Consider the following 12504-nt stretch of genomic DNA (forward strand, 5'->3'; position numbering starts at 1 on the left):
CGAAAACGCTAGCAAATGATGATTTCGCACGTCTCAATATATGGAAGGTAATTTATTATTATCATGGAGCGTATTGAAAGGAGAAAATGACCCCCTTCTTCATATGACCGTAGGAATGGATGGAACATAATGCGAGTGAAGTATTCGTTCCAAACATAGAATTTAAGGATCTCGTTAGAAAGGAAACGAACACAGATTGTGTAATAATAATAATAATCGTCCTTTCATTAGAATCAAACACTTTCACTGGAAAACAAGATTTTGCAGTTGTCCATTGACACCTGGTGTCGGTCAAAAGAACCTTCTAGAGAGGCAGAAAGCCACTGGTAGAGGCAAGAGATGCGTTAGTATTAGTGCTGGCAGTGAGCTTTTAATCATCCAGGATTTTGGAAGCTTTTAATGGTAAAAGGGCTTTCGTTTATTCTCTTGGATTCAATGCTCCCTTTGCGAAATCAGTTAGAGCTTTTTTTTTTTTTTTTTTTTTTTTTAAAGACAGAAACTGAGGCAGTTGATTTGATTTTAACTTTTAGTTTACCGTCTCTTTCAGCAGCAAGACTATGTGAAACGTGAACGTACAGCTTAGCGTGAAATCCGAATCACATGAACTCTCGCCGGGAATCGAACCTGGGACTCTTACGATAAAGACGTGTACGGTAATAGCTTAGCCATGAGGAACTCAGAAACAGGGACATCACATTAATAAAAGACATGCATCAAATACTGGGATGGCTCCTTTCTCAAAGAAGAACCGTTTTTGTGTGTGAACAGCATTCTCATGACATGAATTAAATTATCGGGCTAGATTTGTTTGAATTTTGGCGCTGCTTTTTTACTTTTATTATTACTTGTTTTATTATTATTATTATTATTATTATTATTATTATTATTATTATTATTATTATTATTATTATTATTATTATTATTATTATTAACTTCAAAATCTCACGACAGCTCGAGGTGTCGTAGTGCATCGGTTGGATATCCCTAATATAGACATCGGCCTCTGAAAAACTCATTATCAGCAGCTGAAAAGAGGAAATAAAATCCTTTTAACTTAATATAATATAAGATAATATAGTACTTAATATACTAATTTCAGTACTTAATATAATAAAGAACATTAAAAGGTTTATTTATTTCGTATTTAGAACAGATTTCCATCTACACTGTGCGAGACCAATTTATGCTAAAGCCACGGAGAATGGGAAACAATAGCATGAAAAGAAAGAGAAAAAAGAAATTTTCTGGAAGAAAGTGTACCAGGTTATATAAGTGAAGGTCAAACTGGGGAAACCTTGGAAGGACCTCTGTGACAATGACTGAGCACAACATTCGAACCCGGAATCTTCCGATTGAGGTCAAAAACACTGATCAGGAATCTACGTTTCTAAGCACAAACTACTTTAGCTGAGAAAAAAGAAAAGAAATGAAATCTTTAAGTTTTACGTCCCACGGTTATGTCGACTAGGTTAAAGGATGATGAGAAATGAATGAAATTGTGGAATGAAGAAAGTGGCAGGAAACGGGAGAACCTGGAGATAACCTCACGCATACGGTGTTTGTCCACCACAAAGTTCACTTGGCGCGAGCTGGAATCGAACCAAGGACCCCATGCACCAGAGGTGAGCACTGAGCCACCACAGTCCCCGCTGAGGAAAAATAATGTTCTTATATTCGAAGAGTGAATTGCTTTCCCAATTACTGATCTGTAAAAGTGACAGCAACAACTGGTCCCTTTCTCCGTGTTAAGGGGGCTAATCTCTCCAAATATTAGTTAATCTAAGTTTTTATTGTAATTATTCAGTACTTTTTTGTTCTAATCTCTTTGACCTTCATTAAATTAGGAAATGTTTGAAAATTTGAGCGGAGATTTTTGTGAATGTAGTGTCTGGCTTATGCACTTGGATAAATTAGCATTGGTGGAAACTAGATTATGTTGGCTGGTAGCGCCGTGAGGACAACTGAGGAGCTATTTAAATCAAACAATCAGCGGACTACGTTCGATAAGACCAGCAACAACAGAATATCTAAATTCATGAGGTCGGGTCTCACGCTAGCTTAGCCTCAAGCTCATGAACTGAGCGTGATGTTGTGAGTAGAGTGTGAGGTCAAATGTAGTCGTGAGGTTGAGTGTGCGCAGGTCTGTACGTATTTATGCATGGGCTACAGGGACACAAATTTTCATGGACGGCATACTAACTATTCGATATTGAAACATAATGTGCGGAGAACAAAGACCTTTCAGGAAAGAGGAATTTACGGGAGATCTATACCAAAAGCTAACTGGAAACTGGGCTGATTAACTGTTGTTCGAAACTTATTGATAACACTGTTTTGTATTTTCTGTAGACTAATGTTTAGTAATTTTATTGATTTTTGCTTTTATTTTCTATCCTAGAAACACTATAATAGTTTGTCTTTTCCCAGTTCTTTTTATTTTTGGATCCAATATATTTCCTTGTAGGCTTTATATATAGAGAACTACATATAGTGTAGCCAAACCCAAACTATCACTTAAATCAAGATGATGTGCTTATTCGTAGAAAATACAAAAACTCAGTTTAGAAGTCGTTAAAAAAAATTTGTGGGTCCTGATCCAAAAACTAATTATTGGGCAAGATCGCAATCTTTTTATCCATCTTTTTAAATCATTCCTAAAATTCTTGTGCTTACTCATAAGTGAATACGAATAAACAAGGGGGCGCAAAATTTTCTTCGGCCCAGGGTTGTAAAATGCATAAATTCGAGTCTAAGTGAGCGTGATGTCAAACTGGTGACCGAGTGCGTGAGGTCGGATTGTTGGTGTGAGCGTGAGGTTGATTGGTCAAAGTGGGCACTTCTGGTTCTCATCAGATATCCCCAACTTAAAATCACTATCGGCTCAAATCCTACAGGACTTCAATGCCTCGCTCTCTTGAAAAATAGTTCACATCACGAGTAGAAACCCTTCAATATACAGGGTGTCCAATATACATTGCAACCGGGAGTTTAGGAAAGTATAACTTTAGAACCTGAAACGATCCACAAATAATGCTTATGCAAGCCTTGTTCATGTATATATTTTTAAACTAGGAAGCAACGATTGAAGTTCACTAGGAATCACACAGTGTTGCCAGATGTTACCGGAGGGGTAATTTTTTTTTTATAACTTATACGTATGGATGTTCTTTCATTAATTTTCAGTTTGGTTAGTTGGAGTAGCTTGGAAACTATGGATCAGAAAAAAGAATTTTTCATTTCCACCGATAACTAATCGGATGATTCCTCTGTAAGAGGGAACTAGGGAAATCGTAGTTTTCATAAATTAACACTCTGAATTGGCAATGTTGCTGATGTTTCAGTGCATCAAAAGGTGTGTTAAGAATAGAGATGCAAGGGCTCGGAAAAAACCCGGCTTTTTTGGAAAAAAAAACTCGGTTTTTTCTGCTTTGCTTTTTTGCTTCGGAAATTTTGGGCTTTTTTCAAAATACTGCTTTAAATTGATAAAACAGACTTTGTATCGCTTCTCTATAACACAAAAAATCATCTAATTAGTGGTTGATGCTGATAATAATATAAAACATCGAAAATAAACTATGAATTTCGAAAAAATATTTCAAACAATTTTTCTTCAACATATTTACATTATGAATTCCACAGGATTAACCAATGTATATAATAAGAATTTTTTAACCTCCTATATACAAAAGTAAGCAGAGTTGGCAAGAACCGTGGTTGTTTTTGAATATGCCAAAAACCCGTTTTTTGGGGGATGTTTAAACCAGGCTTTTTTGGTTTAAGCCAGGCTTTTTTGACTTAGATTTTTTGCTTTATGTATTTATATTACATATTCACAGAAATAGCCTAAGTTTGTTTCGCCTTGATGTTATTATGCAACAGCGGGGTTATGCCGGAAGAACTCCCATAAGCTTAAAGAAGTGCGGTCAGTAAATTTCTTAAGTTGAGAATCTCCCGCCCTAGCCATTGGGAAAATCCCGTCATTACTTGAAATGTGGGACAATAACGGGAAAATCCTGTTATTGCTTTGCATGTAAAATTTAAAGGTCAACGTACCATAATCAGTACGCTAAAACTGAGGTATTAAATTACAAATTTAGTACCGGTACGTAGATATCATTGAAAGTCCAATCCAAGCTAATGTTGGAAGCTACGTAGGCAATCGATAAATTTTGCCAATTTCTATCAATATATTTAAGCAATATTGGCTTCTTTATAAAACAACACGCATTTAGGCATGTAGAAATATACAATTTGGTTTGTTTCGTATATTTAGGCTTAACATCCTTACGAAATACCGAGGTTATCAAGGAGAAGACTTTCGCTTAAACTGACATCCGAACCGCTACTTGGGTTACGCATGAAAGAAGGATTGTGGTTCGACCGAGAATTGAACATGGGACACCTTGATTAAAAGGTGAAAGAGAAATAAAACTATTGCAGGTGGTTTGATATCTGGAAACGTTACCATGAAGTTCACACGATTCGCATTTTTCATTCTTTTTATTTTTGTGGTTTAAACCAGTTATTTAAAAAAATAAAGTTGGTGTAAATCAGCCAACCCTAAAAGTAAACACTTCTTTTTAAAGAATACACAAATAACTAGCAAAATAGTATGTAGTATTTTTACTTCAAAATATTCCATACCATCTTTTTGAAACAAAATAAAATTAAAATAAAATATAAGAGAAATAGTTAGATTTATATGATACACTTAAAGGCTGCACATCTAGAGCTTTTGGTTCTGTATATTCTTGAAATTCTACAGTTAAGTTTTATAGAACCACCATCACAGTTTACCCAATCCTCAAGTTTTCTGAATTTTTAACAAGAGGGATTCAACATATCATTACGGAACTCCCCCCCCCCCCAAAAAAAAAAAGACTACGGAATATATTTAAGTTAAGCTAAATACAACTGCACAACAAAAATGACTGAGTGATTAGCTTTTGCGCTTCTATCGGGAAGTCCGGGATTCAACCAGCATTCGACCATTCTGACAAAGCTTTTCTTAATTCCATCTGTGAATGTAGAAATAGTGCGTGTACTGTGAGTTGGGCGACTTCCTTTTTTATTGTTTTTAAATCGTTATTATTACTAATTACCAGCAGTGACGGTTTTGCGAAGGTTAGGGGGGCGGTCTTTCGGACTGAAGCCCGTTCCCCAAAGTTACGGAATGTCTGCAACAAACGAAATATCTATTATTTATGCCTTTACTCATAAACTTTAAGCTCCCGTCAAATAAAAATTACGAATGTTTAAAAAATCTAAATATTAGTAAGAAACCCTTCCCAAAATACTTTTCTAAATCCGCCACTGATTCTCAGTATAAAATGATTTTTAAAGTTGTATCCGGAAGATTATTGCTAAACATATAAACGAAAGGAAATATTAGTTATGCCTGTACTCATAAACTTCAAGCACTTCCCAAATAAAATTAGGACTTTTTAGGAAACGGAACAATCAGAAAAAACCATCCTAAAGTACTTTTCTAAATCCGCTACTGATTATTTGTATAAATTGGTATTCAAGGTTGTGTCCGGAAAATTATTGCTAAATCACTTCACAGCTACAGTATAACAGAAATGTGGAAGTACGGTTTGACGGATATATTGAAAAACGTACGCTTTGACGGATAAATAGAAAAACGGGCAAGTTTAACTTTTGCGCTAGAAGCTAGAGTACTAAAAGCTGTTAGAAATGAAACACGGATGACAAACTAGAGAAGAAAAAAGATGTCGATAACTCAAAAGTTAAAATAAAGTTAAATAGCCTCTAAAATTACCCTCAAATACTACATTCTTCATGTTAGCTTTAATTCGTAAAACATGTGCTCCATCCATCTTGATGGTGAATTTCAGAGCGAAATATCACATTCAGGTCATGGAATTCTTATCTAACTACAGAATATACTATAAGAAAGCTATTTAGATAGAAAAATCATGAAGTTGAAAAAAGCCAAAATTTCCAAAATTCTCGTTTTTTTCCCAAAAAAGCCGGCTTTTTATGTGAAAAAAAACCATCGATTCAAAAAAGCCGGCTTTTTTGCATCTCTAGTTAAGAATATGTCTACATTATGCAATTTCTGAAAACAACGAGAAAGAAACTTTGAAATTACCATGATAAAACTTTTACTTACATGCACCCGGAAACACTGCTCTTCATTTCAAAGGGGCTGCTTAAAGCAAGAGATATACAACAACAATCCTCGAACTATACAAGACCTGGAAACGAACATTCGGAGTGCCATTTAGAACATTAACACTTCTACTCTTCGTAAAGTTGCTGGCAACATGCTGAAACGTCTGAACCTGTGTTTGAATCAAAACAAGGGGCACTCCCAGCATCTGTTATAGACAGAGATGATAACTCATTTCGTGTAATTGCAGCGTTGCCAGGTGCACGTAAGTAAAAGTTTTATCATGATAATTTCAAAGTTTTTTTTTTCGTTGTTTTCAGGAATTGCATAATGTAGACAGATCCTTAACACACTTTGTGAAGCACTGAAACACCAGCAATGTTGCTAATTCATAGTGTTAATTTATGAAAACTAGGATTTCCCTAGTTTCCTCTTATAGAGGCCCCATCCGATTAGTTATCGGTGGAAATGAAAAATTCTTTTTTCTGATCCATAGTTTCCAAGCTACTCCAACTAAGTAAACTGAAAATTAACGAAAGAATATCCATACGTATGAGTTATGAGTCAATTTACGTGTTTTGCAAAAAAAAAAAAAAAAAAAAAAAAAAAAGAAAAAAAGATTTACACCTTCGGTTACATCTGGCAACACTGTGTGGTTCCTAGTGAACTTCAATCGTTGCTTCCTAGTTTTAAAATATATACATGAATAAGGCTTAAGGCTGGTATAATCATTATTTGTGTATCGTTTCAGGTACAAAACTTGTACTATCCTAAACTCCGGGTTGTGTTGTGTATTGGACACCCTGTATATTGGATTCCTTTCGTAATACTAACTGGTTTGGTTATCCAAAAGAGCGAATTTTCACTCACCCGTAGCAATAACAGACGCAGTGTTCGCATGCGTAGTAACTGGAAGGAGGTAGTTGTTCGTTGCAACACGAAATTCCCTTCTGCTGCAGGAGCAAAGGCAGGAAGAAGCGAATGGAATTTGTGTTGCATGCAGCCAACAGTTTCAAGTTTTCTCCAAGGAATCAACGAAAAAATCACTTCAGTTTTCTTTTTAAGAGAAATGTTATTCTCTCCGCGACAACATTAGCTGTCCTTTTAGTCGTGCGCAGAACACGTGACCCGTTGTCTGTCTAAAATAAAAAATAATTCGGTGGAAGAAGGCGTTGTCTGTCATGGATGAGAGGGCGTCTAACTCGGCCTCCGGCTCCATTCAAGATGGAAACAAGAGACCACAACTTATAGTTTCTCTTTTATATCTATATATATAAAAGAGAACGTACAAAATCCTTTGTCCGCTCATCACGCTAATACGGCTGAACCAATTTCTTTCATTTTTGGGGGGTTATTAGGATTTGGACCCTAGATGGTTTTTATCATATCACTTTAATTTTTAATTACCAGTGTCTTGAGATAATTGACCATTCAAGTGTCCATAACGTACAAATCCTTTGTTATTAGTTCATCATAGGTAAAAATAAACGTATTTATATGCAACCCGCATGACCGTGTCACTCGGCGGGTTAACATAAATGACAGGCGATATACAGCGGAAAATAGCTTGAATCTTCTGTTTAAAATTTTTTAATTGATTTGCTTATTTTTACAGACACTTTTACAATATGCCAGCACCGGGATGACCGCAGCGAAGCGGGGCGGGTTAACATAAATGACAGGCGATATAATGTTAAGATTTACTGCAATCTTCTATGGTTTTTATCATATCACTTGAAAGCGAAAAAGTAAAAATTATCTAAGTAACAAAGTTTATTGCGTTCCGGGGTGACCGCAGCGAAGCGGGGTGAACGCTGCTAGTCTTTGATAAGTGTATAGGCGAAGACAATTGGATTTGTAATGAGTGAAATAACTGAAGTATCGAGCAGATCAGTATTATTCTGGATCATTTACAACCTTTATAGTTCCGTCTTCTTTTATTTCATTTGAAAGTAACAATTGAACAAAAATATTGTGGGTTTTAGAATTATTTCTCAGAAGGGGGGACTACAGCTGGAGAGAAGGGTAAATTCACCCCGATTTCTTTTATATCTTTTCAAACTGGCTGAAAATCTTACAAATATTGTGCGTTCCAGGCTCGATTCTCGGTTGGGGCAAAATTTATTTCACTATTCTATTGTCGTTGCAAAGCATATCAGGAGTCACCCAGCCCATATAAAAAGGTCCCTGGGGGCGGAGTGTGGCGCTTATTACGTTGTCTTCTGTACGTCCTAAAGCCAAGAAAGCGCAGAGCCACCAGCCGTTGGGTCTTCGATGGCCTGCTACGAATAGGACGCTCTTTCTTTTTACGAGTGGAGACAGAGGTAACAAGGACTCAACAATTTCTTAGTTAAGTCGACTTCTATAGGCTAGATGTTGAAACAGATTACTCCAATCAGTGAATCAGAACCAATTCCTTGTTTGATTTCTTCTAGATATGGGCAATCCGTAAGCGCATCAGTATTTTATATACAATGAATGCTTTGCTTTCCAAATTCATTTGATGTGATTTGCTTTATTGAACAGGTTCTATATACTATCGCAACTTTTATCCACACTTTTCCCTTCCTTAGAATAGATAGGAACATCCTAAAAGCTGAGAGAGTGGATCCAATATCTTTACTCCGTAGCTGAACCAAACAATCAATTGGTCATTGACTAAAGCATCATATAATTCCTGACTTTTTTTTTTAAAAAAAAAAAAAAAAAAGTAACGAAGAAAACTTAGAAGCTGCGTATATTCAATGATTTGTGGTAAAGTTGAAAGGAAATTTTTGTATGAGTCAGATATAAACACGAACCTCTTGAAGGAAGGAACGCGAATACAAAATGGCCACCGTAACAATTTTTTAAACCATCTTTTTACCTTTTGTGCACGTGATATTGGGTTCGTGACAGTGCCCTAGCTCAGTGGAATATCTCTTCTCGTGAGATCAGTGTAGTCAAGCGTTGGTGGGTCTGGTCAGAGGAAAGATGGATGGCCGTTCGTATCCTCAGGATGGTATTGGCACTGCGGCGTCCACCGAGCGTTTTGGGGACAATTGGTGAGCTACTTCAAACAAAGAAGTAGTGAACTCTGGCCTAAAAAGCTAGCATTAACAACGAGGGGAGGAGTTTAGTTGCTCCAGGAGTTGCTCCAGGAGTTTAGTTTCAATTTTAGGGTCGGATTCAATTCTGCGTCGAAGAATAAAAGTTTAGTGTTCGAAACTCATTCAAAAACTGCTGAAATTGACAAAGTTGGTTCATTTGGAGTTTTGTGTTTCGTTAAGCACCGAGGCCATGTGAGACATGGACGTTAATATAGGATCGGAGCACATAAACTTCATCCTGTAATTGAACGCGGGTCTTCGCGTACGCGGAGTTGTCGAAGGATATGAGATTGAACAGTGACAGAAGTGAGTGTGCCGACCACAGATAATTCAAGTAGAAGCCTCTGATAGATCCTACCTCGTAAACTAAGTTGCAGCTGGCGGCTTGACATAGATTATGACAGTATTTTTTGATAGACCTTCATTGAATATAGACACGGTTTTTTACTTAAAGTCCTCACGGTTTACAAAGCGTACTGTTATTTAATTTTCCTTGATTCATAACTGGCTTAGCTATATTTATGAGCCATTCTATGCGTAACACGTAACTTCATTTCATTATTACATCTTATGACTGAAAGTATTTGAGAACAACACCCTGAGACGAATATTCGGACCCAAGAGGAACGGGAATGAGGAATGGCGGAAACTTCATAATGAGGAACTACATAATTTATACGGTTTACCCAACATTGTTAGGGTCGTCAAGTCTAGAAGGCTTAGGTGGGCAGGTCATGTAGCTAGAATGGAACAAAGTAGGAACACTTTCAAAGTCTTAAATGGAAATCCAATCGGAAAACGTCATTAAAAGACCTAGGCCCAGATGAGAGGACAATATTAAAATAGATCTCAGTGAAATAGGAGTACACAGTAGAAACTGGATCCAGTTGGCTAAGGACAGAAGTCAGTGGAGAGCTTTTGTGAACGTGGCGTTGAATGTCCGGGTTCCGTAGGCGATAGAGTTAGTTATTTCAACGTAAGGAACGAAACAGGAAACCACTCGTCTTGATCCAGTACTTTTACGGTTGAAATTAAGGCTTACCAGTAAGTATTTATTTTTTCGTGCCGAATTAATGAATGCTTTACTTAGATGGAGCTACTCCTTGTTTTCGGATATCTACTAGAGTGAGACATTCAAAAATATAACTCTAGGCGACTATAGAATAAAAATAATTGATAGAAAGAGTTTATTAGACTTAATATGACAGTTTTGAAAAGTATGCCTTCAGTAGGTAGAAAATATTATTACATCAACTAGGCCCCGAGCATCTCTTTTTCTGACAGACCTTAGTGCGGAAGTTACAGTTTCATAATTATAAGATCGTAAACTGAGCCCTGTAATTGGTAGGCTATAAGAACACCTCTAGAACTGTCTATTTACTTAACGATATTATGTAAATACTAGAATACACTTTCTATTTTAGATATTTTATTATTTTTACGTCGTTTAATGAAAATTGTAGAAAGTTGTTTTAGGGATGGTTCTTCTAACGTAATGGCTGTACCAACCATGACTAGCTTCCGCTACCGTTTATTTCTGGTAGCTTTCAAGGAAATGCATAACATATGGACAATAATTATTGTTACTGAAAAATCATAACATCTTCGCCCAACTCCATATATTTGTTTTCCAGCTTACTAAGGAAAATATATGCAATCACATTTCGTGCACTTTAGAACCATAAACAGTATAAACAAAATCTGCAGGCTACTTCAGTTAGGTTTAAAAATAGGGACATTACCAATGATAATTTCAGATTTTCCCCGGAGGACTTTAAAGTGAAAACAGTACTGTAAAAATATTGGTAACTCATATTGAGCACTAGCAGAGATTAGCTGAGGGAATTTCTTAGCACCAGGGGGGATTTCTTTCCCTCAAATCATCACAGCTTTTAACCGTGATATATAAATATCTAACACCAAACACCGTAGCAAAGTCCAGAGGTAAATACATATAAAATACTAAGTTATTGTAAACAACATATTAAAAATATATATTTCCACAATGGGAAAACATCCTCCAAACTATCTTTTTTTTTTTTTTTTAAACTGCCAATATAAATGACATAACCTACAACATAATTTTCTTTTCTATGCTAGATACTTCATTCTACTCCTTTCAACAATCACTATTTTGACTAGCAATAATTATGTTTTGCGTTAATGCATTATCATTATAGTGAAATAGAATTGTAATTTTTGTCTAAATATACGGAAGATTAAAAGAGTAACTGGTACAAGATAAGGAAAATAAGGAAATGTACCTGAATGAAAATAAATGTAAAATATACACCTTGCTACCATTGCCAGATTTAGGATGAGACCAAACTATTTCATGCATATCGTAGGCACCCTATATACAAAAATCAGCGTACTACTAATACTTTAGGGAGGGGGCACCCCTACTTACATCATAGGAGCCTACATAACACACAACACTGTTTTTAAGTTTTATTTTATTTGCTTTTTATTTTATATTTTGAAAATGTGTATCAATTTGCTTTATCTTTTAAATATTCTGGAGGCCCCCAAGTGGATGGAATACTCAGCTATAGCTTGTTTAGCTTATACGTAAATCCGGCTGCGTGTTACGATATTTTTACTCAGGAGTCCGTTTGCAACCCTTTCAGAACTTTGCACCTTGGTCGACAGGGGTGACGACATTCTGTGACTCATCCATTGAAGAATGTTATTAGAAAAGAAAACTCATTTCTAGTGAATGGGATTATCAGTTTCAAGAAACGCACATTCCGCGTAACTGACGTGTTATGTACACTCGTCCGTTTTGTTAGGAAAGGCTCCGAGTGAATTGTTTTGGTGCATTACTCGGGTAGAAGAGAATCGTTAGGGCGGTGCCGGAGATTTTCCAGTGGGTCATCGTCAGAAACGTTGTGTTCACCTGTTGCTTCCCTTTCCGAGAGAAACAGCGTGGAAGTAGCACGCGGGGCCCCCCGGGCGACCAAGATCTGCCTCCTCTGCCCGCGTGGTCTGAAGGGCAGAGACGAGCGGAGAGGCGAGTTCAGTTGGTTGAGAGACGGCGATCGAAGCAGGTGTCGCGGAGTGGAGTGGCGTTCTCAGTGGAAAGCATGTTTCGCGAGTGTTTATTTGGGTTCGTCTGGTGATTGTGTTCTGGTGATGATGCTCTTGCTGTGAAAGTGGGCTGGATTAAAGTTGAATTACTTATTAAGGGGAAGGGACAATTGTGGTTTTGTGGACAGCAATGGCTCAAGCGGCCGTACTTCGAGCCCAGCATAGGGCAAGTCAGAAGGTACGTAATGT

At 36.8% G+C, this 12504-nt stretch overlaps 1 protein-coding gene across 6 annotated transcripts in view; it reads left to right on the top strand.

The window, feature by feature from the left end:
* Rhp (GTP-Rho-binding protein rhophilin) overlaps positions 1-12504 on the top strand; it is a 390041-nt gene that overhangs the window by 238723 nt on the left and 138814 nt on the right. The window contains exon 1 of one of the 6 annotated variants that reach the window (XM_081738081.1): positions 12065-12493. The exons of the other annotated variants lie outside the window; for them this stretch is intronic. Within the exon in view, the coding sequence (XP_081594207.1) occupies positions 12446-12493 (48 nt within the window). The 5' untranslated portion in view covers positions 12065-12445. Of the gene's footprint in view, positions 1-12064; positions 12494-12504 lie in introns of those variants that run through there. 6 annotated transcript variants of the gene reach the window in all.

Source organism: Thermobia domestica, chromosome 2 (assembly GCF_964235325.1).
Source record: "Thermobia domestica chromosome 2, izTheDome1.hap1.1, whole genome shotgun sequence".
Classification (NCBI taxonomy): domain Eukaryota; kingdom Metazoa; phylum Arthropoda; class Insecta; order Zygentoma; family Lepismatidae; genus Thermobia; species Thermobia domestica.